General features: G+C 39.5%; 2 protein-coding genes across 2 annotated transcripts; one reads left to right on the top strand and one right to left on the bottom strand.

The window, feature by feature from the left end:
- Window positions 1-8,782: 8,782 nt before the first annotated feature.
- Window positions 8,783-9,478, bottom strand: LOC139950025 (perlucin-like protein). Its single transcript, XM_071948654.1, has one exon. The coding sequence runs from the start codon at window positions 9,476-9,478 to the stop codon at window positions 8,783-8,785; it is 696 nt and encodes a 231-aa protein (XP_071804755.1).
- An 868-nt stretch (window positions 9,479-10,346) lies between these two features.
- LOC139933831 (dynein regulatory complex protein 11-like) lies at window positions 10,347-26,021 on the top strand. The gene is made up of 16 exons (XM_071928049.1): window positions 10,347-10,520; window positions 11,295-11,622; window positions 12,543-12,707; window positions 13,319-13,459; window positions 13,699-13,770; window positions 14,059-14,267; window positions 15,453-15,537; window positions 17,042-17,182; window positions 18,028-18,103; window positions 19,050-19,198; window positions 19,918-20,072; window positions 20,899-21,089; window positions 21,688-21,971; window positions 22,833-23,010; window positions 23,726-23,964; window positions 25,142-26,021. The coding sequence occupies exons 1-16, from the start codon at window positions 10,510-10,512 to the stop codon at window positions 25,274-25,276; spliced, it is 2,559 nt and encodes an 852-aa protein (XP_071784150.1). The 5' UTR covers window positions 10,347-10,509; the 3' UTR covers window positions 25,277-26,021.
- The last annotated feature ends 1,146 nt before the right edge of the window (window positions 26,022-27,167 follow it).

The following is a 27,167-nucleotide window of genomic DNA, read 5'->3' as shown; positions in this document are numbered from 1 at the left end:
TAGCCCAAAGTGCCAATTCTAAAAGCAATGTGGATAGCTCAAAGACGCATTGCATTTGGAAGGTGCGTTTGGGCTTTAGATAGTGCTTGCTAGGAAACTAGAGATTTTAATTTCTAATTTCCTAGCAAGCACTATTAATAAACCACACAAATATACCAGGAATCTGTGTGGTTACCTTTTTTAGTTTTGAATAACAATTTTTGCTGACCATTAATTCACAAGGTAAAAAGAAATCCACACAGATTTGAGCACATTAGTGTAAATAGTTTGTAGCCCTACTTCTTAGAACATGTTCCACCCAGATTCACATTATAACAAACGCTGTTGTTGCCCAAATTGGCAAATGTTGAATTACCTTACATTTAAAGACACTGAACACTATTAGTAACTGTCAATGACCTGTCTTCTCACTTGATGCATCTCAATTGGTTGTAGAGGTTGAGAGATAATTATGAAAGAAAAAACACCCTTGTGACACGAATTTGCTTTCAGTTGTTTAATTTCGAGACCTCAAATTCTATTTTTGAGGTCTCAAAATCAAACTTGTGAAAAACTTCTCAAAAACTACATCACTTCAGAGGGAACCGTTTCTCACAATGTTCTATACTATCAACCTCTCCCCATTACTCATTACCAAGTTAGGGTGTTATGCTATTAATTACTTTGAGTAATTACCAATAGTGTCCACTGCCTTTAAAGGGACATTGCTTTTGGATTGCGCTCTTTGCTTTTGGAGTGGGTAATTTGGGCTTAACAATGTGCTCTCTATGGAATGAATATGGTTGGGAAGATTCAACATTAGAAAATGGTGAGCCACACAATTATACCTGAAAATTTACTGGTTTTCCTTTGACCCCCTTGAACTATCACAGTTTGCCTTTTTCAGTGAGGCCAGCGAATCACAAAAAAGCTGTAAGACATACAAGCTGTTGGTTGAATCCAACAGGCCGAACCAAAAGAAATGGTTGTTATGTCACAATTAGAAATTGTAGGCCTTCGCTTCATTTGTTTTGAATGTTGTGTTCTTCAATAAAAATGACAAAGGTCTACTTGGATGTTATGTAAAACAAGTAATGAATGTTTTTCGTTCGTGCAATAATGCAAATACTTTCATTCATTTAAAGATGGACTGTTCCATTCAACTCGTCTCCGCATCGTTGAATAGAACATTCCATCTTTCAATTCATGAGTTGTATACTACTTCTTAGTATTTTGGAAAACTTTTCAGTTTTTGTTTACTTATGATTTTGTTTTGTTTTTTACTTTGATTTTTGCAGTACTTTGATAACATCTTCTAGTTTATAACTCCTGAATTCATGAGAAAGCTGGCAATGGATTGCCTCCTCATTGGAAGAGACTGAAAGAGAACAAGTGAGGGTGTGCGACTCCACTATAGAGATGGCTAACATAGCAATTTGAGGATGAGGCGGCCATGGACGCAAGTATACGCCGAATGGTGGTGGGAGAGACCAGGCATTGATGGCCAAAAGTAAACTTGGATCGATCTTCCAACACAGTTCAATAGTAAGTTATTTAATGTTGGGTCAAAATTAGTTCATGTTGGTAATGTCTCTATAAAGGCACTGGACACTGTAAGTAATTACTCAAAGTAATTATTAGCATAAAGCCTTACTTAGTTATGAGTATGGAGAGCTGTTTGATAGTACAAAGCATTGTGAGAAACAGCTCCTGCTGAAAGAAAGTAGTGTTTGAGAAAGATGTAATTTCTCACTGGAATATTTGAATTTGATTTTGAGGGATAAATCAAGCATCTGAAAGCACACAAATTGTGCAACAAGGGCACTTTTTTCTTCTATTATTCTCTTGCAACTTTTACAACCAATTGAACTCAAACTTTCACAGGTTTGTTACTTTATGCACCAAGTGAGATGACTGGTCTTTGACATTTACCAATAGGGTCCAGTGCCTTTAGAGACATTCCCATCATCAGTTTTCATGTCACTCAAATATTTGCTTCAACGTTTGCCAAATGCAATTCACAAATGCTTTTGAGCGAAGCAGCAAAATTAAAAATGACGATGCACACAAAAATACATGGACATTTTGTTTTTCCTTTTACACTCTTGAACTAACACCATGGCGGACCATTTAAGTTTACAGAGTAAAAGGAAGACCACATACTTTTGATGATAAACCACTGTAAATAAATATACACTACTTTTAAAGGCAATGGACATTATTGGTCAAAGACTAGTCTTCTCACTTGGTGTATTGGCAAATGTTGAATTACCTTACACTTAAAGACACTGGACACTATTGGTAATTGTCAATGACTAGTCTTCTCACTTGATGTATCTCAATTGGTTGTAGAAGTTGAGAGATAATTATGAAAGAAAAAACACCCTTGTGACACGAATTTGCTTTCAGTTGTTTGATTTCGAGACCTCATATTCTATTTTTGAGGTCTCAAAACCAAACTTGTGAAAAACTTCTCGCAAACTACGTCACTTCAGAGGGAACCGTTTCTCACAATGTTCTATACTATCAACCTCTCCCCATTACTCATTACCAAGTTAGGGTGTTATGCTATTAATTACTTTGAGTAATTACCAATAGTGTCCACTGCCTTTAAAGGGACATTGCTTTTGGATTGCGCTTTTTGCTTTTGGAGTGGGTAATTTGGGCTTTAGAATGTGCTCTCTATAGAATGAATGTGGTTGGGGTGATTCAACATTAGAAAATGGTGAGCCACACAATTATACCTGAAAATTTACTGGTTTTCCTTTGACCCCCTTGAACTATCACAGTTTGCCTTTTTGCTGAAGCAAATTGTTTTACTCCACAAAGAAAATGGCTGACCATTAATTTTAGTTCACAAACTACACAGTTTGCGCTACACAGTTTTGCGGGAGCACCTCACAACCATTAAAACACTAATTGCATGTTTCCATCCAGATTCATGTTGTAACATGCTTTTATAGCCTAAGGGCCCAATCTAAAAGCAATATGTTTATTCTAGGCACTGGACACTCTTGGTAATTACTCAAAATAATTGTCAACATTAAGGTATCGAGCACTGTACAGCTGTTGACAGTATGAAACATCGTGAGAAATGGCTCTCTCTAAAGTAATGTAGTTTAAACAGTGAGAATGAAGTGATTCTCACTAAAATATTTGAATTGACGAATCAAGGCATCGGAAAGACTGGTCGTTGATAATTACCAAATGTGTCCCTTGCCTTTTAAGAACTTGTTAATGATGAAAATGTAATTGTTGTGATTGAAATTGTTGAATTTTGAGATGTGTTGAATTTAAATACAAGTTTTAACGACACATTGTTGCATTTGTGCATGATTGCATTTGTGCAAAAATGCATACCTGTTTCGTTTATAACATTTTCAAATTACTCAACTGAATTTGAAGTTATTTTTGTATTCGAAGCAGTTATGATCTATCCAGCCTATAAAACAAACCTATTTAGCATAATAACACGTTCAGTAAGCAATTCATGACTTAAAGGTGCAAAATTAATCAATATAATGTTTCATTGCAATTGATCATTAGGAACTAAGCAAAAGGCCCTTAGAATGAATCAATGACTTCCGGGTGTCTGAAAATTTTAAACTTAAAGGCAGTGGACACTATTGGTAATTACTCAATAATTATTAACATAAAACCTTAATTGCTTGAGCATGAGTAATGGGGAGAGGTTGATAGTATAAAACATTGTGAGAAACAGCTCCCTCTGAAGCGACGTAGTTTTCGAGAAAGAAGTAATTTTCCACGAATTTGATTTCGATACCTCAGATTTAGAATTTGAGGTCTCAAAATCAAGCATCTGAAAGCACACAACTTCGTGTGACCATGGTGCGACAAGGGTGTTTTTTTCTTTCATTATTATCTCGCAACTTCGGCGACCAATTGAGCTCAAATTTTCACAGGTTTGTTATTTTATGCATATGTTGAGATACACCAACTATGAAGACTAGCATTTGACAATAACCAATAGTGTCCAATGTCTTTAAAACAATTATTATTAAAAAACTAAAACAAGAGCTGTTTCGCTGCGCTGCGCTACAAAACATCTAATGAGGAGTACTAAGCCTAACTTTCTTATAGTAATAGAGAAATGATGAATTGTTTTGAAGATTTTTCCATTTGTAAAATATGTTATTCGATTTTGCTGTCTTTGAAAATGTGAGCAGGACTGGCTATACATTTGAATGAACCAAATGCTTAGTGAAAAAATAACACAAAATCTTCCTCCACAATTCCTCAGATTTCCATGTCTTTAATGGTTATTGTTTTAATTGTTTTAGTATTGTTGTATTCTGTGGAGGATTGACTAATAAAAACAAACACATTAACAGTGTGTGATCATAATTTTAGTATTCTTATGGCCAACTTTATGCATTAGCCTTCTGGTAAAAATTAGCAAGCATCTTGTGTGTTTGTATGCAATACCCTAAAGGCCTTGTCACACGGGGCAACTTTTACAGGTAACTTTGAGGCATTCAACTGCAGTGCATGCTACAGGACCACCTTGGTAGCACATGAGTCATTTTGCAAACAATGTCTTACGACTCCCAAGGAATGTATGTGGACATTGAAATGTGAATGAATTATCTTCTTGGAGATTGCCTGGAATTGGTTGCCTGTAAATTGCCTCGTGTGACATGGCCCTAAGAGGACACTTTTTGATAAGGACAATGGGTCTTCACTAGTCGTTTATTTTTTTCATTTTTTTGTTTTGTTTGCATGGGTCCTCTTGCGTACAAAACCAGGGGCAATTGCTTCATTACAGGAACACAGGCCAGAGCCAATGGACCCTTCCCATGAAATATGCTAATTACATTCACCATGGAGGATTATTCCTCCATGCATTCACGCATGCGTACAGACCCTGTTGGTTGGCAAACGCCATAGAGTTGTGCACTAAGCAGACGCGCAATCGCGTCTGCGTCACACACCCATTAGCCGTGTACAAAACAGCGCGATGTTCCCTCATTTTGCCAACCAAAACGTTAGTGCGCACGCGCTACGCGCAATTTACATGTTTCATGGGAAGGGTCTATTCCATAGTATACAAATATTGACTGCTTCGAGTGCTATGGTTAAAACTATGACTCCCGAGGTGATCCCCGGAGCGTTCTATTTTCCCGAGGCAAAGCCGAGGGAAAATAGAACGCTCCGGGGATCACCGAGGGAGTCATAGTTTTTAACCATTGCACGAGTAAAAGCAGTCAATATTTGTTTTATAACACCCCAAACATTTCTAAATACTGTACTATTATTATTAAGTTACAGACCTGAATGCTACAATCCACGGACGACGCGAATACAGATTGCAAACACTTTTACTTACTGTGTTGCATGTGGTGTCGTGCAATCCGAAATGGTTACAGACTATTAATTTATCATCCTCGTACACGCAACGGACGTCTGGGTACTGCACGCCGTGTGCTAGTCTGTCGGACTAGCGCACGGCGCCGTGTGCTAGTCTTCGGACTAGCGCATGGCAAACCGACGCACTATCACACGGCCGTCGTCTAGCAAAACTAAGACATGTCATGTGACGCGCTCTAAACCAATGAGCAGGCAGAATACTTGCAAGGGGTGTTATAAAGCTGCTTAGTGCTTGAACCGTTTAAAAATACTACACAAGATTCCATTCCCAAAGAAACCCTCAAAAAACCCTAATTGTTGAGCCAGTATTGATGTATTGTAAGTTATCGCGTCTGTTGCATACAACTGGACTGGCGTCTTACAGTACAATGGGCCACTACTAAGTAGCAGCAGTTCCACCTTGCCCCTATTTTGAAAATTTTGAACATATTGATACAATTTGTTTAAACTTTACTAACAAATTCATTGAAACTGAAAGTAATGAAATAGTTAAAGGAAATGTTAATAAATATAACTAAAGAAGTAAAAAGACATCATGATCAGGACGTTTTGGTCGTGATCGGATTTTTTTTTTTGTATCATCTATTAATTAATTCATTCATTGGTAATTTTGTGCAGTAGCTTTACCTGTACATGGACGAAAGTGTAAGGCCGCCAGGGCTAAGTGACAACACAATCACGAGATCCGAATTATGTTTTTAGGTGACATGTTCAATTTTGCATCGTTCAGATTCTGATTCTTTTGAAATATTGCGCGCACGTGATGTTTGCGTTACATACGCACGCACACTCCCGACGCACACGCTCCACGCGACCCAGTAACAACATTGTGCAAATTATAACCCAATCAGTAGGTGCCACAGCTTGGTAGGGGCAAATAAAAGGCCAAAGTGGAACAAATTTACTTGTACAGCTTGATGATGAACACGGGCAACATGCCTCTGAGTCATGCCTCTAATAGGCACTGAGGATGGAGTTCAAACTGAGCAAAAAAAGGTGTTTTGGGCTCGTAGGTCCGAACACCTAATTAATTAGTGCAATCTCTATATCTCTAATAAAAACCAATAATCCAAATCGAAACCTAATTCTAATCTAATCTAATCGCCGCCATTCACCATGGACAACTTGAAATAAACCGAAAGGGGCCGGCCCTTTGTAATGAACGCAAATGGCTATTTTTGTTAGTGTTTTCTTTTTGTTTTATGGATCTTATTTAACAAATCGATCAATATCTCCCAGTTGTGTAACAAAATTATAAAACAGCTCGAAATAGATTTGAACTGTTTACGGTGCGCATCCTTCCTTTAAATTAATGAGTCCTTTTTGTTGTGTGTCTCCAATTAACCTTTGAAGCCTTCGGCCGCGGTAACGCTTTCAAGCAGGTCGATAAGGATACTCGATTGCGGGTACTATAACTGCATAAAAGCCCCGCCCACAAAGTCAATGTCTATTATAGAGGCATGTGCTTTCTACAAAACTTACCCGGATACCGGCCGCAGAGGAAAATGTGGTATAATGAGCCGAGCCAAATACAGCCAGCGGACCCTTTAAACATGTTGCAAGTTGGAAACCTGTCTGAAAGTTGTTGTTTTTGACTCGCGAAAACAATAATGCACAGTGCCACTCTTGTGGCCGCCACTCCTAGCTTCTGCCATAGAGTATCTAAGACTCAAGCCCCGCTGTGCAGGTGGTCTTGTCGCCTGTTCAGATTGTTTCAACACGTGCGATTAGTGCGCGAATTGCAAAAAACAAACGTGGATTCAAGGATTGAGTTAGCTGGAGATATATACCCCATGTACATTCTCAATATTATTGTTTAAAACTTTGTTTAGTCCTGGTGGTATTTTTCATCTTTGGTCGAAATATACCGCCATGACTAACAAAAACGTTTTGAACAATTAATTTGATACAATTTCAAATGTGGAAATCCTTCAGAGATGAGAAAGGCACATCTGGCAAATAAATTGATACTTTGGCAGCTTCTCTCTTTAACATGAAACAAATAATATGATTTATATTTATTGAACTTCCAACTGTACAAGGTATTACTGCTTTTTAAAGATGAAAATTATAAATATTAGGTTAATTTACGCTATAAGTTCATTTCAATAATACAATTATAAGACATAAGTTGATAACGAGTGTGGTGTTCTCAGGAATCACAGTAAATTGCTGTTGGAGTGGGGACAATGGCGCTATGTTAGGGATTCGTCGAAATTGAGCCATCCCTTGGGATAAAGGTCACTATATCGGGTTAGTCTTAACCCATTATTATACTGATCCCAATCTCAAATTCAGGCCTAATTACAACTTTTCCAAGACCTTCTGGACCCAATGATCAAATCCAGTTTTCTCTCCCATAAAGTCGTCCACTGCTCCTCCTTGAGAAATACTGTTTGGTCCTCGTTGTTCATTGAGGTCCATCCCATGCAGTTCGGCCCATTGCAATTATTTTGGCAAAGTTTGTAAATTTTTTACTCTATAAAAAAACAAACAGGATCACCACCAAGGAAGTACCCAATTATAATTAACTTGATTAAATTAGCAATCCCTCGCAAATAACCCACCCCGATTAAAATGATCAATGTGTGGGCCTTGCACCGCATCTCAGTGTCAGTGGCTAAGTACGACCATGGATGCTATCATTTATTTTCTTCATGGTTAAAAAGACAAAGAGGAAATAAAACACAACATAGTTATGGCCAGACCTTCCCTTAATGAACATACACAACACGATAGCTACTACTGCACTGGGCCATATTAACACCTGTTACAGCTAAAAAAAAAATACAACTAAAATGCAGATAAGAAGCAGAATATATAAACACAAAACATATTAGCCTTTCCGTTGCAGTATTTTTCGTTAGTGGATCTTCCCATCAAAGCAGAGAAAGAAATTCTTATTTTTCTTTTTGTTCAGCGTTTGTTTCTTTTTTTCCAGTAGTCTTATAATAATGCGAAACTCTACCCACGCAAACTTTCAACCACACAACTTCGTACAGGTATACAATGTAGTTTATCTACCCATTTCTTATAAAAAACATCACCACAAGGTGTCTGTAACAAACCTGACTGTAACTAAACCTAACTAGACCTACTGCAACAAACCTAAAGTGCATTCAAAGAGATTGCGTGAAATTAACAACAACATTTCCACCAATCAAGTTGTCGAGTCCGGTTGAATTTGAACTTTGTAAAACAGTGACTGTCACTGTCCAATTCATGTTTTCCCCTCAGACGTCCCTTACTAATAGCTACGAATTGCGTTCCGCGTTATAATCTTGCGCGCCTGACACACGGAAGCCAGCCGGTTATAAACACTGGTCATTATCAACCGTTTAAACACCCCACGTGACGCGCTCTCACCCAATAATAATGAGTAGAGCAACTGTCTGGGGTATTTTTTAATCAGAGTTTAAGTGTTGCTCGGCAGGCAAACCATCTTCCCTCCATTTTGTTTCGGCAGATTGAAGGAGTGACATCGGGGGTGTGATCGGCAAGCCTTCCCGCACGATCCGACGCCACCATCACCCAGTAACTCCTCCATGGCGTGACGTAGCAGGCACTGAGGAGTGAGGCGGCCAAGACTGCTGTCGGTCTGTGTGGTGGTGGGCACCATTGTGGTCTCCACATGTTGTGTGCCAGTGGTCTTCCCCTGTTGCTCACAGACTGCGTACTTGTATTCAGTGCAATCAGCATCTTCCCATTCACCATCAGAAGTTATCCGCATTTGTGCACAATTTGCACCACTTGGCTCTCCAACCTTCCAATTCTCATAGCCGTTGTCACCTTTCAACGGGCAGGGATACCAGTTTCCCTCCTCCTCGATGTCATTACAACCAATCCAGAGCTCGTAGTCTGGCTGGTGACCCAACAGCTGCGAGAATACTTCCCATACAAAAGAACGTTCGGGTAGTGAGTTTGGGACAACAAGGTTAGCTAGTGACTCGGCACAAGTGCGATTTGCTTGGTACCAATTCATTTTGTCGTTCATGAAGAAGTAACACGAGTCGCTGTCTCCAATCCCATACCAGTCGGGAGGACACTGCTCAGCCAGAAAACACCCACAACCAACGCCGAGAACAAGACTTAAAACTTGAACAATATCCATCATGTTATTGTGCGAGACAGTGATTACAGTGTTTGATGTTTATATTGAGGATGAAAAGTTTGTCCGCAAGTCCGTTAGACAGAGTAAGACCGTTTCATAAAACTACTCGACAAGCTGATGAATTCGAAGCAACCAAACTAGAGACGCACTGCCCTTTGTCTCCAAACATCAGCTGCTCTTGAGCAAAATTACAGTATTGATTATCCCTGCGTATTCATTAGGCCTTCCGCTATAATTGTTTTCAAAATACGGGATCGCACAAAATAATTAGCAAAATAGCGATTTAACCCAACAAGGTCGACCGCCCGGTGGAAGGACACTTAAAAAATAATTATAGGGATGCACTACACACTAAAAAGATAAACTTATGCATAGAGCCTTAGGGGCTTATTATTTTTATTTGATAAACCCACAAATTGTTCCCGTAATTGAAGGTCGTGATTTTTTATGGATTGTAAAAAACAATATTGTGGTCCGGGGTTGATGTTGACTTTGAGCGAGGCCTGAGACGTCGTCCTCTATGGCTGTGTGGATGAGTATTGGAGGAAGAAACCATGAAAGTGCCAAATTATGACTATAAGTGCTCAGTTCTGGCTGTGGACACAATCGTAAGGGAACCTTTTTTGTCAACAAAAATGTTAGGATTTTTTTTCAAAGATGGTTTCTGGCCAGGTAAGTCTTCCGGCAATCGCTAGGATTCTCGTCCACGAAAACAATTGTACGTAAAAATAATGAACATCACCTATCACTCAGGTCATCGGGAATCATTGAGTTGTTTTGGAATTATCATCACCCTGTGTTGTCAACAGAGGGCGGTCAACAATGTTGTAGCACCCTCTCTTGGCAGAGCCAGTCGGCGAAGTAAACAACCTCACCATAGTAACAAAAGACCCGACGTGTGAAGAAAAAGGACGGAGTTTTGTGGATCCATCCAGCGAAAGTAAAACAAGGAGGCAAACTATGTGCACACATAACAAGGAAGTTCATTGACATGTTGTATTTCATCTACTTGTGAATAAAACAAAATCACAATGTCGCACGGGTAAGTCAAGTGGTTACGTTTTATTTATTTGTTTAAAACTGAAAACGCAAATTTCATAACGTAAACACCTGATGTGATGAGGCTGTCCTGAGCATGCTGAGTTAGCACAGCACAGTTAGCATTAGCAGTTAGGCCTACTGAGTACCTAGCTACATAAATAAAATGGCAAACCAACAATACACCTCAAATCAATGAGTTAGGTAAAGAAATAAGACTGTATGTAATGTAAAAGTAAAAGTAAAACAACAACTGACAACTCATGTTTCTTTTTCTTAATATATGCTGTTTAACTTTAAATTGTAATTGCTGACTCAGTCACTCAGTTAGTCCGCTCATTTCTTCATAAACGGTCACCAGACCATGATCATCGATCATGTATGTTCATGTCAGGTTTAGCTGCATTTCGTTATTGTTCATTGTATTGCAGAAAAGTAAGTTGTCAATAATGTCAATAAATGTGGTTACAATAATTGAAACCCTCCATCCTCCTGCCGGACAGTCGCAGACTGTCGGGAGGATGGAGGGTTTGGTTGTCCCAACCAACATGACATCCAAACTCTCTCACAAAACTCAGTACAATAACTTACAAATACAAGCTCGAACACAGTTTTGTGTAATAATTTGAATAGTCTACTGAAACAAGGATAATTCTAATAACAAGTAATTATTCTAGAAAGTGAACAAGACATGTTGGCAGTCCTATTACTTGTTTTCAAAGTCTCCGTACACACATGTGTATATCAAATGATGTATCATTTCCCTCGTCACACACAGGTTTTATCAACGTCAATGGGGTCAAGCTCAAGAGAGTCTCACCGACCTCCTCACCCAAGAGATTCCTACAGAACCCGTTAAGCCAGAAAAGGATCGACTGACAGCCTTCCAGAACATCGCCACCCTCTACATCAAGTATCTACAGATCTTTCGTCGTTTGGAGCAGTGCTATGATCAGGTCGTTCATCCGCAGAAGAGACGGGTTCTCCACCATGTCTTGGACGGGGTCATGGGCCGAGTTTTGGAACTTAAGAACGAGATGGTCCTCCTGGAGTTTTCAGAATTTCATTATTTCGATGATATTTTGTCTGACCTCAAACTGACACCTGTGAGTATTGAAAAACATGTATTTTTATTTAGTAAAGACCCTGCTTTTGTGAAAAGAAACAATTCTCTTCACTTGAGTTTAAATTAAAATAAATGTTCATAGATTAACCGAATTTTATACTTTATTTGACAGTTGTTTTTCCTATTTATGCTCAAAAGAATTTAGAAACATGTTTAACTATTTGAATGGATATTTAAAAGTTTGTTACCAATATCTACAAATTTCGTTCCTTCTATTCAACAAATAGTATGAAGGCCCTTTACTTTCTTTCATGAAAGGTTCTGGGGGAAAATGTTTTAACTCTCTGTAGACTCTTTTACGGAAGCTTTGGCTTTCTCGGGAGAGAGTCTCTGCAAGAGTTGTACAATAGAAGCCCTGTCTTGAAGACGTTGGACACTATTGGTAATTGTCAAAGACCAGTCTTTTCACTTGGTGTATCTCAACATATGCATAAAATAACTAACCTGTGAAATTTTGAGCTTGATTGGACGTCGGAGTTGCGAGATAGCTATGAAAGAAAAAAACACCCTTGTCACACGAAGTTGTGTGCTTTCAGATGGTTGATTTAGAGACATCAAATTGTAAACTTGAGGTCTCAAAATCAAATTCGTGGAAAATTACCTTTTTTCTCGAAAACTATGTTACTTCAGAGGGAGCCGTTTCTCACAATGTTTTATACAATCAACCTCTCCCCATTACTCGTTGCCACAGAAGGTTTTATGTCAATTTTTATTTTGAGTAAATACCAATAGTGTCCACTGCCTTTAACTATCTCAGAGTTGACTGGTTTCCTTATAAACACTGGGACAAGCCCCCTTCTCTTTTGATGTGCCTAACTCGCAGGGCCTAAGCTGTATTTCGAATCGGAGGGAAATAAACATGTGGTTAAACCGAGAATTGGATATTGCTTGTTTCCCTAGAATGACATTGAAGTACCCATACCAAAGTACTTCATAAATGAACGAGCTAAGATCCTCCAGGAGCGTGAGAAGCTTCTTGGGCAGATCTTGGCTAAGATGGGTCCTCCGGATGAGAAGACAGAAGAGGTTACCATGACAACTGACGAAGCAGCGAGACTCATCCAGGTAATCTTATCTTTCAAGTAGAGACTCTAGATTATTTGTTTGCTTACAAAGCTCACACTGGGAGATATAAATAACAAGCTGGCAACAGCCAGTCTCTCTCATACAAACATTGGTTTAATGTATGTGATTATGAATGGCTAAAACCAATTTTGTGATTCTGTAACTAGACAATTTTACTTAAAATTCAAATCATTGTGAAATCAACAGTTACCTTAGCTAGTTTCAAACCTACACCCTTGAGATTGCATAGGCTAACCACTTGACCACTGTGTCTAGTTTTGTAATACTTGGTAAACGTTGTATATTTCTGGTTATGAAACCACAAAACCCTCAAAGGCATAGTGTAGGCCTGAAGATACCTGTGGAGAGGGGGTGTGAAGAAATGTAGGTTTTTAGATGTGAGAGGAAAACCCCAAATCGTAAAAGAGTATGCAATCAGGAAGGGACTAAGCCCCAATCCATATATGGAAGGCTCTGGTCTGGGTTTCAAACCACAGTCCACAGAGATGGAAAACAGAAACCACTTAGCAAACATGAACGCTTGAAAAATACACTGAGTTCCGAAAAAAACTTTTCTCATAATATTTTCTCATATGACTTTTTTTTTACAGGTGCATGAGAGGGCACGGCAAGGTCGACTGAGGGCAAAGTTCATGCGTGAAATTCGTCTTCAGGAAGAGCGAGAAAGAATGGCCGCAAATCGCGGGGCACCAACTGTCGATGCTGATGTGGCAGCTGTTAGAATACAGAAGGTAGGGACCATCTTGGTGTTTGACTGATATCCTTCAGGAGTCGATGTCTTCATTTCAGACTCACAGCTCACAACAACAACTTTTAATTCTTTATGTCATGATAATTTGAACTGTGTGCAGGCAGGTACGCACCTGGGTGCACAATTTTGAAACAAAACTCAAGCTAAGATTTCATCCTTTTTTTCAAGTGACTTGATCAATCTTGAAAGTGACTTTTGTTAAACATATTTTCTGAATAGGTTTGGAAAGGCTGTGCCATAAGGAAGAGAGTGCGTCGTGAACGAGAGGAAGAATTGATGTTTATAGGAATGGTAAGTCTATTATGTTCAATCAATTGTTATTATCATTAATGGTTCATTTTATTTTATCTTATTTTATTTGAATAAAAAAACAACCAAAAGCTTGACACCATTAAAAGTTGCAAAGTTTTAACGAAGTAAAAAATATAAAAATTAACAATTAAATCAATACACACACACAAAAGCATTTTCAAAAGTCAAGGGATTACTCTTCCAATTCTGAGATTTATTTCTTTGTTTTGATCAGTACCATTAATTTGAATCTTTTTTAAATAATTGTTGTTGTTGTCAAACTGATAGAACCCCCCACCACCTCCAAGCAATCCGAAGTTGGCACCGACCGTCCTTGCAGACCGCACTGAGGGCAATCGTAGGGTGACACAGACCGAGCATGAGCGTGAGTTCCAACAGGCATTGGTCACCATTAAAGACAAGCTTAGAGAAGTTGAAGGACCAGACATGAAGGAGAATATGCAAGACCAGATCCGTCAGTGGTTCTTGGAATGCAGGTAATAATGATAAACCTAATAGTGTACACAAGCCTTGATGAATAGACCCCTTTGCATATCGTCATCGTCATCACCATACATTTATTTCATTGCTATCCTTACATTTCACATTTCAATGCAAAGTTTGTCAATGCATTAGGTTCAAACTATAAGAAATACACAGTAATGGAAATTAACATAAGACAAAATTGATGTCACACTTTCAAAAAGCGCCCCCTTTGAGACCAAAATGCGCCCTCAATGAGGCTAAACACTGACTCACTGAAGGCAAAGGAGGCAAATTATTGGACGTTGGCTATTCTTTCTCTTTCCTACTTGACCGCCAGACACGCCAGACATCAGCAACCATGTGGCCTTTTGTGTTATGTAAGAGGTCTTTTAGAGTCTTCAACCTTCATGTCCAAGGCTGAGTTCAGAAATCCAAGTCTACAGTGTCCGAGTCTTAAATGTGGGCAACAACTGATTCCCAAATCATGCAAGACTAGTAAACATTATATTGACTGCTTCAAATGCTAGGGTTGAAACGACGACTCCCGAGGTGATGATCCTTGGTGTGTTCGGTTTTCCAAAGGAGAAGCCTAGGGAAAATAGACCGGTCCGCGGATCATCGAGGGAGTCGAAGTTTCAACCATAGCACGAGTAAAAGCAGTCAATATTTGATTTAAACACCGCAAACATAGTTGTGCCTAGATGTCTAGATACCAAGTATCTAGACTTGGGTATAGACTGGGTATAGTACACTAGGTGCTATAAAATATTGGTCTCTACATGTAAATAGTACATTGATTGTTGCGTATTGACCCCTTGCACGCGCGTCACACGCGACAACTGATGCCACGCTCACCGTATTGGTTGGCAGTTAGGTTTACGTGTATTAACGCCGCGTCGCCTAAAATGTGCAGTTCACTGTATAACGCACAGCACAGAGTTATATATAAAAACACAGTGAAATTTCCCACCAGTATGGCGCATTCAAGATTTTTCTGCTGATGACGTCAGGTGTAATGGGTCAATAGTAAAACTAAGACATCTGATGGGCTCTAAACCAATCCAAAGGCAGAATCTTTATGGGGGTGTTATAATGTACACCATGTGTAGCACATCACTTGAAGATCATCCCCTATGTCAAATCAGACGTATATCACGCTTGATATTTCAGTTCTCTCCGTATCCTTTTTCTTTCAGAGATGCAACAGGCAAGTTCCCAGACTACCCGGCTGAGGATGAAGGTGGCTCAGCAGCCATCTTTAAGGAGAAAGACCCAGCTGAGGTGAGAGACAATGTCACACAGTATCAGTAATAATGTGTGTCCTCTACAGCTTACCCCAGCAAAATTACACTCACAACTCTGCAAGAAATCCGAGTCAAGTTTTAAATGTGGGCATGCACTTTAGGCTGTCTGAAATTGTAGTCACCAGCCTAAAAAATGCAGTCCTGTTCATATTTCTTGAGGATGCTTTATGCTAAGCAAATTTTCTTGTGTCCCAATAGGAAAAAACAGCGCGTACCCATTATTACCTAAACATTATTGTGCATTCGCAGGAAGTATGAACCACAGGGCCCAATTTCATAAAGCCTGTAAGCACTAAAATATGCTTAGCATAAAATTTCTTCCTTAATAAAAACTGGATTACCAACCAAATTTCCATTTGTTGCATATTGCTTGATACTGGTATTCAGCTGTTGTTTGCTTTCTGAAAATCACGTAGCAATTTGGTTGGTAATCCTGTTTTTATCAAGGAAGAAATTTCATGCTAATATGAAATTGGGCTTTATGAAATTGGGCCCAGGCTTGATGCTGTGAGGGCAGAAAACTTTGGCCTTGCTACTTTGCCAACCACGAACAAACATTTAAGGGCATGGGATGGGTGCTGTGTTGGGATCAAACTGTTGAACTTTTTTTAAGAGACACTAAGAAAATGGCCACTTTTGGGCAAGCGTTAGAGGGAGAACTGTATTGCAAATTGCCCATACACTTGCAATGTCATTCAAAGAGATGGTGCATTTAATCCTCCAGTTTTCAAGAAGCACATCATCAAACTAGCCTATCTCTGGTTTTAGGGAAGAGAGCATACAACTGTGTCATGAGATCAAACTAGACCATGCTCAGGTTCAAGGGAAACAACATTCAACAGGAAGAGTCGACTTGCGGTCATCAAACTACACTACCCGTCTTGTAGAATACAAAATAAATCACAGATCTCTTGCTTCAGCTGCTGAAAAATCCTTCTCTTTTGCCGCTCCTAAACTTTGGAATAGTCTCCCCCTATCTCTGCGCTCTGCAAATTCACTTCATATTTTCAAGAAGCATCTGAAATCACACCTGTTCCCACAATGATTGTTTTGCTGTTTGATTTAACTTGCATTTTGTCTCATCGTTTATTTGTTTCTCTGTTTCATCACAAACCGCTGTGGGCTTGATGAAATGGCGGTATATAAAACATTTTGTATGTATGTAACTATTTCGTGGGACCAGTTAAAACCTTTCTGGCAAAGCAATTGTCTATCTTACAGCCCTTTTGGCCCTATTCACAACCACAGCTTTTGCTTTGGATTCAACTCAGGCTAGATTGGCTGTTGTGACAATTATGCGTGTTCGTACGCGCTCAGGGCCTCAGACGAGTTGATGGAGCCTGAAGTCGAATCCAAAGCCGAGGTCGAGGTTTCAAAAAAGGCTTATGTTCTAAGGAAACTTATTATAATGAATCAAAGTTTTTTTCCAATGATCAGACCTAATTCTCTTCATATCGATCATAAATTGTTGTCCTTTTTAGGTTGAGGCTGAATTGAGAGACAAAGAAGATGACAAAGGCAAAGGAAAGAAAGGAAAGAAAGATAAGAAAGACAAGAAAAAGGACAAGAAGAAAGACAAGAAAGGGAAGAAAGGAAAGAAGGGTAAAGGAGGAGATGATGAGGTAAGAGTTGACAAACAAAGAAAGAAAGATTATAGGGCTCCAATTTTACACTGGACCACAGTTGCAAATGTTTGCGCACATTTGCCAACAATTTCCAGTGGACTGAGTTGTACGCCGCCAGCGTTGGCAAATGTTGGCAACCTTACTCGAACATACTTTTTAAAATGGTGGACAAGCATAGGGTATTATTTTGATGTCAGAAACACAATTACAATGTATTTTCGATGGATGAAATAACGAAGTTAATTAGTTGATGTCATGATGTACAGACGAGGACTACATACAGCAAAAACAAAGTGCGCACATTGTGATACGTTTGCGCGAGTGGAACGCACCCCAGTTTGGTGCTGGGCCTGGCAACTTATGACTAGGCAAGTCCAACAGTCTTGTGTTTTTTCAATTGAATAGTAAAACCACTGTGTAATATTTTATACAAAAACAAGTGATGTTAAAATGTTGGTATTTGAGTCTGATTAAACACTTTTCATCACCAGGTATTGACCCAATTCACTTGACATCATCATAAGAATAATCTTGGATGCGCCGTTTTGGTGGGCAATATCACTGCGTTATTCAGTGAAGTGCCATTTTTAGGTGATGCAGCATTTACACGTAAACCTATTGCCCACCAAAACGGTGAGAGTGGCACAGTCGCCACGTGTGACGTGCATGCAAGGGGGCAATACAGTTCTGATGCATATTAATGTAGGGGTAAAAATCCAAACCACTTAGACCTTGTTATTTGCAGTTTTCTATTGAGTGAAACCTTTTTGTTTTCCATTCAGTGTTTTTGACCAATGCTGTTTTATGTAATAATTCAAATTATTTGTGTGGTTTTTTTTCAGGAAGAAGAAGAGGGATTCAAGCTTCAACCATCTAACTTTCTTGGCACCGTCACGGATTCAACCAAGGATTACGACAGTGAGTTGACCTTGTGACTTTAGTTACCCTTCTCTTATTTAATTGAAAACTATCTGCAGTAAGTGCTGCCTGGAGACTGCCATGTAAACTGTATTATAGGTTGAAGATGACCGACAGCTAATAAAAAACTAGTTCTTAAAGAGCGCATTTCACAAAAAGGCTCAATGGGTTTTACATTAGCGCCCTGGGCCCAATTTCATAGAGCTGCTAAGCACAAAAATTTGCTTGATAAAAACAGGATTACCAACCAAATTTTCATTTGTTGCATATTGCTTGTTACTGGTATTCAGCTGTTGTTTGCTTAATATCGTGAAAATCACGTGGAAATTTGGTTGGTAATCCTGTTTTTTTCATGGAAGAAATGTCATGCTAACCAAATTTGTGTGCTTAGCAGCTCTGTGAAATTGGGCCCTGGGGCCAATTTCATAGAGCTGCTTAAGCAAAAAATTTGCTTAAGCATGAAAATAGCTCGCTTATTTTACACATGTTACTGGCCAAAATTTTATGCCATATACATTGCTTATGACTAGTATTTAGCTGTTGTTTACTTAGCATAACAATTGAGTGGAGTCTTGGCCTGTAATCTGATTTTATTTAGCAATGAATTCTTTGCTTAAGCAGCTCTATGAAATTGGGCCCTGGTCATTGGGCCAATACCATTCCTTTAATCTTTCTCAGCTCCCTGGGGAGTAAACAGCCCAGAGCTGCCACATAGTCTAGTGGCTTTCAATATCAACCTCTACCCTCGCATGTACCCATTTATACCCCTGGGTGAAGAGAAGCAATTTAAGTAAAACATCTTACTCATGGACAAAAGTGCCATGCCAGGGATTCAAACCCACACCCCGATGACTTAACCACCAGAACTTGAATTCGATGCTCTTACAAACACTCCGCAATGACACCTCTAAATATCTCCATTTGTTTTTTCTCACGATATTTTCAGCTGTTTGGAAGGAGCGTAATGAGGAGCATAACTTCAGTCAGAAGCACGACTCAGAGTTAATCAAAGAAGAGAAGAGAGTGGAGGTAGAGGTAGAGATAAGGACTCAAGTGGATGAGCTGATGAGACAGGAACTCAAGAATCTTAAACTGGTACGTTTTCGTCTTCCTTGTATCTTGATAAATTGGCCTATAAATCAGCAATATGTTTAGCAACAACCAATATATGACCCTTTAACATCGTTAGTTAAAGTTAAAGGCACTGGGGTGGATTTCACAAAGGTAGTCCTAACTTAGGACTTGTCCTAGGCAATGCTAAGAGGTAGGACTGGTCCTACTTAGCATTGCCTAGGACTAGTCCTAAGTTAGGACTACCTTTGTGAAATCCACCCCTGGACACTATTGGTATACTCAAAATAATTGTTAGCAAAAAAACTTACTTGGTGAGAAGGGTCACGCCATATAATTGTTTGATAGTGTTTTAAAATGTGGATTTTCGGGTCATGATTTTTACAAACGAACGGTTTGTTTCCCCCCCCCAAAAAAAAAAAATTAAAATAAAATAGCTTAGCAATGCATACAGTGCATACCTGCCAAAGGCTCAAATCTAATTGGAATTATCCAGATTTTCTAATAATAATAATAATATATCGAAGTCTTATTAGAGCGCATGTATCTACCAAACAATGTACTCATGGCGCGGAGTATATACAAACTTTCAGAAAGATGGGTTATTGTAGATCACAGGCCGCAAAAAATCATAACATTCCTATTTCTGAGAAGATGAATATTTGGACACCTATGTATGTATTTCCTGAAAACTAAAGGAATAAAATAATTCCTAAATAAACATCTCTTCTATGACACTACAGGCCGTTGACAGGGACAAGGGTAAAGGCAAGAAGGGGAAAAAGGGCAAGAAAAGCGGCAAGAAGAGCGGAAAGAAAAAGAAGAAGAAGAAGAGTGGGAAAAAGAGCGGGAAGAAGGGAAAGAAAGGCAAGAAAGAGAAGGATCTCACTCCGGACAGGTGAGTTATAATCTAAACTTCAAGATCAGTTTTGGAAATGATGATGGTCATCAAGATGAGTTTGCCAGAAGCAGGCATGTCACTGATGATGAAGCATTCATACCCAGAGAATGCTGAAAGTGAAATTGACTGAAGGGTACTATGTGATTATCATGTATGGCAAAATTATATTGTGATATTGTTGAATGGCAAAGTAGCGACACATGCATTGGGCATTTCTCTGTTAATAAATAGTAATAATAATAATTATACTCAGTTCTTATATAGCGCTTTGTCACACCCCTAAACGGTGCGTATCAAAGCACACAGTATTGGTCCATCTAAATAAATAAATTTTGTGCCAAAATTGGTCCATACATGCACATCAGGTGATATCATTTTGCCAGACACCCGTATAAAGAGCTGCTGCATATTCTGGGTTCTACTTCTATTGATTGGACTGAACTGCATGTGTGATGTATAGTTTTTTGGAAAACAAATTAACTGCAAATGAATTCAGCTCAGAACTCACTCCGCAGTAGTGCAGTTAATAACAATCCTGTAAGCTAAAACAGTAGTCCCAGCCGATTTTCTTTACCTTCCGCCCAGGTAGTAGTTAAAAGCAGAACAGTTCTTTTCAGAAATAAGAAATCTCTTGAACAAGTAGTAGAATATAGTAGAATATAGAAAGACAGTTTTCTAAAGAACAAACTCTACCTGGCAAGTAGATACACACATGGTGTTACCACAAACCAAATATATATTGATACCTCACCATGCAATGCCTCAAATCATATAAAAGAATTGTAGGTTCACACATTGTAATTTACAATTTTCTTTTTTTTAGGACAATGGAATCTCTATATGAGGAGCTGGTTCATGAAGGAATCATTGTACGTACTCCAAAGTTTGGAATGAAGGATTACCTGGGTGAATTCAGCTACCTGGGTACAACGCTACGACAGAACAACATCGAGCCGATGCCCTCATTGTCAGATGTCAGACATCTTGTCACGCTTTATGGAATCCTACCATTAGGTAAGGAACATGGACTAATTTTATAGCTCTGCTTAAGGCCAAGTCACACAGGCCCCGATAATGAGAACGAAATTGATAACAATAAAAATGCACGCCCTCGATTGGTTGAAATGCTCAACGCAGAATACGACCAATTGGGGGCGTGCTTTATCGTTATCGTTTTTTGTTCTCGTTATTCGGGGCCTGTATGACTTGGCCTTTACTGCCGATTTCTGCGCTTCTGCTGACCGTTCCCTGCTTATTGTGCAAGCTTCAAATTACCGCGCTAGCTGTGTAAGCAAAGAATGCCTCTAGTAACATGGAGTACGCACGTGCACAAGCAAAATATTCCCCGCTGACCCGTGAAATATCACTTATAATTTGATACACGATGACATCACACTTTCATATACCTTTCTGTATCAGGGTTGGTGCTCATACAGTTTGAAGTTCATGAATTTTTCTGTTTGAAAATGAAAGCTCTGTAGAATTATTGCCCAGAAAAACCCCCAAACTTCAACACTAAACATAAAGAAAATGAAGACAAAAAATGTGATTGGGTCATACCCAATTCCATTACTCAAAATAAAACACAAAATTAAATAATTTGTTTCCACAGGTTCCCAAGCTGTCCACGAGAAAGCACCCCTGATCAAGTCAATGCTTCTAGCAGGTCCCCGTGGCACCGGTAAACGCAGCTTGATCAATGCCATCTGCACCGAGACGGGAGCCAACTTGTTTGACCTGACGGCAGCAAACATTGCAGGGAAGTACCCAGGGAAGAGCGGCCTACAGATGTTGATGCACATGGTGATGAAGGTTGGGAGGAACTTACAACCATCTGTGGTATTCATTGGAGATGCAGAGAGGACATGGCTGAAGAAGGTTCCGAAGACAGATAAGGTATGCAGAGAAGCTTTTTCTTATCCCAATTCTCCTGAAGACGAGCAGAGAATACCACTGCGGCTCTTTTCAGATTCAACACTCCCTCAAAAGAGATACTGTACATGGTTGTACTCGCAAGTTTACTATTAAGTACTTCTTATCCAAATTATTGATGAAATAAACATGACAGTCGTGTGCTGCCTTTCTTGGTGTAGGCTGTTGAATAATAGGATATTTGGGTGTTCCGATCATAGCCTCTACCAAAGCCTTATACAGGGCATATATATTCATGAAGGAGCCAGACTTTTTTTTATCCCAGCGAGCCCCTCTCACCCATAACCCCTGTTTTGCTAATTCAATAAGGCATAGGGTTGGTTCCCTCTACATGCATGTTTAACCGTGGTTACCCGCAAAAGAGGCATACAATCTTTTAGCAACATGGCCCTCTCACTTTTGTTTAGGTCAACCTTTTAAAATATGATTAATTTGAAACAAAACTGTGTGCTTAAGTTTCATACACTTGAAGCGCCATACCAATGCTTTTAAGTTTGAAGAAAGCGTGCACGCAAACCAGTCCCTATCAGGAGCCAATCAGCATTGTTCTCCAGAACATCCCTACCAGGGGTTAGTTCATACTTCATTATGTGTATGCGATGCACAGGGCTGTTTTCGCAGCAAATGTTTTGTGTGAGTTGAGCACAAGTCAACTGATACGAATTATTTGATGCAAATTTGTGACATCAAAAATCGTATCGCATTCGCATTCACAGGAAGTATGAACCGGGCTTGAGGCAGGCAGAGATCTTATGTTGATTTTAAAGAAAGAAGCTCAATTTTTCTGGACCTACTCTATTTCTCCGATCTTAATTTTTTTGTCAGACTGATCCTAAGAGACTCAAGAAGGAGATCCCCAAGATGTTGAAGCTGATGAAACCAGAAGATCGTGTGTTGTTTGTGGGGACGTCCAGGTCGCCCTACGAGTGTGAGATGAAGGGACTGACCGGTGCCTTCCAGAAAGTCATCCTCATCCCGAGACCAGACTATGCGTCAAGATATTGTGAGTATAGCTACAGTTCAGAAAGCTTAGAGTCTGGAACTAGACTTCAGTTTAGCGAAACAACTCCGTCAGGTTTACACTAAAATTTTCAAGGTTGACGGTGAAAGTTAGTTTTTGAAAACATCATTGAAAATGAGGGAAAAGGACTGACCTACATTCATAAGGTATAGGCTACCACTAAATCATGTCCACATAGGTGACTTAAAGGCAGTGGACACTATTGGTAATTACTCGAAATAATTATTAAAAATTATCATAAAACCTTTCTTGAGGTTGATAGTAGAAAACATTGTGAGAAACGGCACCCTCTGGAGTGACGTAGTTTTCGAGAAAGAAGTAACTTTCCACGATTTTGATTTGAGACCTCAGATTTAGAATTTGAGGTCTCGAAATCAAGCAGAAAACACTCAACTTCGTGTGACCATGGTGCGACAAGGGTGTATTTCATTCATTAATGTCTCGCAACTTTGAAGACCGATTGAGAATTTGTTTTTACAGGTTTGTTGTTCTATGCGCATGTTGAGATACACCAAGTGTGAAGACTAGTCTTTAACAACTACCAATAGTGTCCAATGTCTTTAAGACATTGGTTTGGCGAGAAGTTCAGTGTGATGGTTGCAGTGTCCTCAAACGTGACTCTACTTGCGCATATTTTTGCACTAAGCTTAGAGAACCGATACAAAACTTTTACGTATACACATTTCTCTTTCAACAGTGTTATGGCGTAATCTGATCATCCAGAACAGTGGCATACTGACCAATGTGATGGACATCAGCTCTCTGGCCAAGGTGACCGATGGCTACACCCAGAAGCACATCTTAACATCATGCCAGCAAGTCTTGACCGATCGCCGCATTGCTCAGCTCAACAAGAGGGCGCTGACGGCAGCTGAGTTTATCCCTCCACTGGCTCGGATTGATCCAATTTATAAAGAAGAAGAAGAGGCCTTCAAGGTAAATCAGCTCTTTTACTAAATTCATGTGATGACATTTAAAAGTTGTGCTACAATGGGAGACTTTTGTGGGTGCTAGAGGGCAGCAAACTTACCGGGTAAATCCATTGGTCCGAAGATTTGCACATGCTCAGAGCTACATGAACAATGGATTTTACCCGGTATTACGCTAGGTGAGAAAGTCTGCTCTCACCTAGCGTTGAACAGTTTTTCATTCTGTGTACAGAGGAAGAGTCCTATGTAGGGCTAATACATGTCCACCAACTAGACACACCCAAGCAAAATGACTATTGGTACCGTCCACTACCCTCTGGAATGGATCACTTGGACAGGTTGCGTTCTGTCAACCCATCACAAGATTGTTTCTTGTGACCCCATACAGTATTTGTGTAATTGCTATTCCTACACATTTATTTTGCAATGAAAGTAGAGACTTTCAAAATTTATTCAAGGGAAAGTACAACTGATGCATTTGACTTCTAAATCTAACCGAGATTGTAATGATCACACACTGCATGAGAATTTCTACTAAAACTGTAGTAGAAATGCAAAAGCTCAAATACTATGGATAGTCTTTGAATATCAAATTTACTCTGTTTTGATTTCTTATAAACTTGATACTTGGTTATAGTCATAGAACCTATTAGAAAGAAAATGTTTGTAAATAGAGAAGATATTTCTTCCAGTGACACTGCAGCAGTAGGATAAATTCTATGATTATTACAGATGTTGTGAAACTCTGCATAGAATTAGTTTTAAAAAAATTCAGCATCGTCGTCAAGCCTGTTTCACTCCACTGCAGGAGGAAAACTTCTTCACCAATTCTCCATCTCACTCTATTCTGCGCTGGCTGTTGCCAAGCAATGCCCCTGTATGTACTTAGGTCATCTCTCCATCTTCTGTTTTGTCGCCCTATTTTCTTGTACAGTCCAGTTGGTTGTTTTGCATGCCCACCTGTTGTCATGCCTCCTTGCTAGGTGGCCTGCCCATCTCCACTTCTTTGAATTGATCGTCTTGATAATATCCCGCACTCTTGACTTATTTCTTAGGTCTTCATTCGTCACCCTGCCCTTCTTTTGTTACTCCTATCATAATGCTGAAATTTTTCAGTATACAAAGTTTTAAATCCCATATACAAAGTTTTTCAAATCTCTGATGATTGTTCTCTTTTCTTCTAGACTTGGTATGGCAAGACGCCCCTCGGTAAGAAGAGAGCCAAGGCAGCCGAAGGAGGAGATGAAGATGATGGAAAGGGCAAGAAAGGAAAAGGCAAAAAGGGAAAGAAAGGAAAGAAAGGAAAGAAAAAGAAGTGAGACAAAACTGTATCCGTTGATATCTCGTGGAAGTTTTTGTTTGTATATATCAAGGAAAACTTATGGACGGGGGTCTGGTTTTATGAATTGTTTATTTCAAACAGGACAAATTTACTTTAAAACATGTTATGGCCTTACTTGTTTTTACTTGGTGCTTAATTTTGATGTTCATTCGTGCCTAAAGATATTTTCAACACAAACTTTAAGATGTAAACTTGTTTAAAAAAAATTTAAAAAATTGTATATGAAAAACATTACCGTCCATTAAGTGCCTGAAAACAATTATTCCATCAATTTTGTTATTTAAAAATTCTTTAGTGTTTGTAAGGTTCTTGTTTTGGGAATTCTGTTTTGGTAGAAACCAGAGATAATTTGCAAAAACACTAAAAGTAAAAAGAAAAAATATGTAAATGAATGTGTTGAAGTGAGCAGTGCCTTTTATTTGTCAAGTATAGTTTTCAATAATGCTAAAATACTGCATTTATAGCTATTAAGGCCGAAATACAGAATTTATCTTCAGAGAGTGCCTTTAGAAAAGCTATACTCTTGGTTAAACGCTCACTAGGAAAGAATATACGTATCTTAATGAGTCTGTATAAAAACTTGATACTTGGTAAGAGAATTTAAACGATCTGTAAGTACTACAGATCTATGGATTTCAAAGAAACCTGATTAATTTCTTAGGACTAAAATCTTACGACATCTTTAGTGTTAACAAGACTAATAAAATATGTATATAAACGTGCATTTGTGTCTGCTGTTATTTATTTATGTGGATAATAATAGCCAATTCTACTCATTGAACTGATGGGGCTGGCATCCCTGTGGCTGTACATGGAATTATCTCATCCAGTTAATGCGCATCACTAGCTAGCCACCCTTTGAATTCACGAAAAGTTAGGATCAATCTTAAGGTCTGCATGCTACAGTGCAGGGTTGGGACTCGTCCTAAGACCTAAGATTTATCTTAAGTTAGGAAGAGTTTGGTGAAATCGACGGCAGTCATGGGCGTCAATCAGGGGGGGGGGGGGGGACAGGGGGACATGTCCCCCCACCTTTTGGAGGGTGGGTGACACAATATCAAATGTCCCCCCACCTTTTTGACCACCTTTATCATGAAGCCCAAGTTTTGCACTGTGTAAGACGAAACCCCGTGTCCCTATACAGGCATTAATCCTGTGGGCAAAGGATGACACAATATCCCTTCTCTAAATTGGCCCTAGATTGCATCACAGAGCGTCTAAAATGCAAAATTTTCCCGGGCCCTTAATCGGGCCCGCACCCCGAGCTGTAAAGACTTCTCACACGCATGCTCCATTGTTGACAGATTTGCACCTCCCCCTTGAAAAAGTGGAAGGGACGTGTACCCCACTCCATCCCACCCCACCCAACCCCATTTTCGAAGGGTGGGGGACACAGTATCAGTGTTCCCCGTGTCGTTTGACCACCTTTATTGCACTGAGGAACTGTGGAGCACTGGAACACAAATATTCACACAGCTCATTGTTCTGTTTCGTTTGCCATTTGGCCGCTAAATGGCCTAAAGATTGCACCACAGAGCATCTAAAAATAAAAAAAATTCACGGGCCCCTAGGCGGGCCCGGACCCATGCCATAAAGGTTTCACACCCACGTACTCACTATTTGACAGTATTTCCCCCTAAAACTTGGTTCATAGAGCCGCACTTGAAGATGCTGTCAACCCAAACGGTTCTACTGCTGCTCACATTTTACAGATGTTCTGTTCCGTTCTGTATGCCTCTTATTGGCCTAAGATTGCACCACAGAGAATCTAGAATGCAAAATTTTGCTGGGCCCTTAAGCGGGCCCGGACCCATGCCATAAAGGTTTGGCACTCGTGAGCTCACTCTTCGACAGGTTTACTCCCTAAA

This window comes from Asterias amurensis, chromosome 2, assembly GCF_032118995.1.
Source record: "Asterias amurensis chromosome 2, ASM3211899v1".
Classification (NCBI taxonomy): Eukaryota; Metazoa; Echinodermata; class Asteroidea; order Forcipulatida; family Asteriidae; genus Asterias; species Asterias amurensis.
The sequence above is the reverse complement of the archived record's forward strand: the minus strand, read 5'-3'. Positions and strand labels throughout refer to the sequence as shown.